Raw genomic sequence first — 2238 nt, 5'->3', positions numbered from 1 at the left:
ACTACTACTACTACTACTACTACTATACTATACTATTTACTACTACTACGACGACGACGACGACGACGACGACTACTACTATACTACTACTTACTACACTACTACTACTACTACTACTATAATACTACTACTAACTACTACTTCTACTACTACTACTACTACTACTACTAATACTACTATTACTAACTACTACAAACTACTAATAATAATAATAATAATAATAATAATAATAATAATAATAATAATAATAATAATAATAATAATAATAATATTAACAAATAATAATATAATCATAAAAAATAATAATAATAATAATAATAATTAATAATATAATAATAATAATAATAATAATAAAAATAATATAATAATAATAATACTTCACTCCTATTTTCTCAGGTGAAATGCTCGAACCTAAGTGTCAACAGTGTCGCATGGGGAGACAAAAGGAAAATCGGAGGAAAGGGAGAAACTCGAATGTGTTAGTATGATAATCACCATTTTGGATGCAGTAGTTTTATGTCATGAATAAATAGAGGAATCAATGCCTCAATCAATCTCTCTATTCTATATCAACCGATAAAAACAACTCCCTTTATTATCCTGAAGGAGAAATTTGTCTTTATGGTTTATTTCCAAGAGAAGACTGGAATAACCCAGGCGTCATCCTCAATGCAAAGCCTTGAGGCAGGTGACTTGCTCAAGACCACACTACCAACTCTATGCATTCCATTAATAATACCGTTATGTGGAGCATGTCTTTTGACCATAACACCCTATTACTTTCCTGTAGCAGTGTTAATATGAGACTTTTTAGGTGGTTTCAAACAAGATACGTGAATATAATATTAATATAATATTTTTTGCTCTTGGGCCTAAAGTTGATCTCTGTTCAAAATTTCCCTTTGTCTTATCTTTTACATGGTTGCCTTTAAGCTTGATCTAAATCCTAAGATTATCTACTTTTATTTTATTCTCATTGAAATGGCATAAACGATCCATAATCACCATAAGAGACTTTTAAAAATAATAAAACAATATAAACCAACATGTGACATATAAGTTGGTGTCAATAGCAAAAGCTCTGGTGCCCCGTTGCGAACAGAACCCGGACATAAAATACTCGTATCCCGATCGCATTTTAGTGTTAATCAGTGCAGTCATCATGGAGCCATTTTTATCAAACTGGAACAATAATAATCAGTCATGTGACAATTTGACCAATCACAAATCGCAGTGGCGTGATTTTCAGGCGTGATACACCTACCATGGCAAAGATTTATTTTCTTATCTTATCTTTGCTCTTATCGTTGAAGGCAGAGGCATTTTAGATAGATAGAATAACTGGTAAATGTGTATCTTAAATGCAAGCGTAAAATGACAACATACAAATTGATCGTGCCTCTTTTCTTGTTTATTTGTTGAGTTCCAAATCTGCCATAGCGTCGGGGTGATTCTAGTTGGGTCATGGCCAAATTATCCCATACCAATTAATTTAGCCATAGGAAAAACTCTCCGGCGTGTTCAATTCAAATATGTACCAAATCATAATCATTAAGGGTTACATAGATCAAAATACATTTGAATACTTTTTTTTTTGGGGGGGGGGGGGGGGGGCGCGTGGCTCAGCCTTACGGTCTTTACTTCCTACCCGAAAGGTATCGAGTTCGATCACCCTCCGCTGCGTCGTGTGGCCTTGAGCAAGTCACCTCGCCTTAGCTCAAATTGCGGCGCTGCACTGCGGCTGACGCCTTGGTTATTCCAGTCTTCCCTTGGAATAGACCCTAGAGACAAATTTCCCCTATGGGATGAATAAAGGGAATTTTATTTTATTTTTTATTTATTATCTATTTTAATAGTTATTACAAATGAAAGGAAAGATCCACTTTACGCAGAGCTTATAAGTACACAGTATCATTAATACAAACAAAAGGTCAGTTTGATTCATAAATAATATCTTTCATTTATAGACTATATAGCTGATCATAAGCAGCATTAAGTTTTTTTCTTAATCAATCATTTTATAGGTTCTTCTAAGATGGGGGAAATTATTAAATGTCCTTCAAATAAACGTGCGGATTTAACAGGAATCATCCTTCTCTTGTTCCCTAGTAATAATAGGCTGCTGGAAGCTGTGGACTGTAAAAAGTAATTTACAAAAATGAATATAACAGCTTCAAAAGAGAACAAAACACCAAACACGGAACGTTTCGGGCTCAAAACCCGTCTTCAGGCAGACAA

General features: G+C 34.0%; 1 protein-coding gene across 1 annotated transcript in view; it reads left to right on the top strand.

The window, feature by feature from the left end:
* The window catches only part of LOC144971723 (uncharacterized), a 27090-nt gene that overhangs the window by 17855 nt on the left and 6997 nt on the right, over positions 1-2238 (top strand). Inside the window, exon 4 of the mRNA XM_078912796.1 lies at positions 2025-2145. Within this exon, the coding sequence (XP_078768922.1) occupies positions 2025-2145 (121 nt within the window). The remainder of the gene's footprint in view (positions 1-2024; positions 2146-2238) is intronic.

This window comes from Berghia stephanieae, chromosome 4 (assembly GCF_034508935.2).
Source record: "Berghia stephanieae isolate SIO BIC M18660-M18661 chromosome 4, UCSD_Bste_1.3, whole genome shotgun sequence".
Classification (NCBI taxonomy): Eukaryota; Metazoa; Mollusca; class Gastropoda; order Nudibranchia; family Aeolidiidae; genus Berghia; species Berghia stephanieae.
The sequence above is the reverse complement of the archived record's forward strand: the minus strand, read 5'-3'. Positions and strand labels throughout refer to the sequence as shown.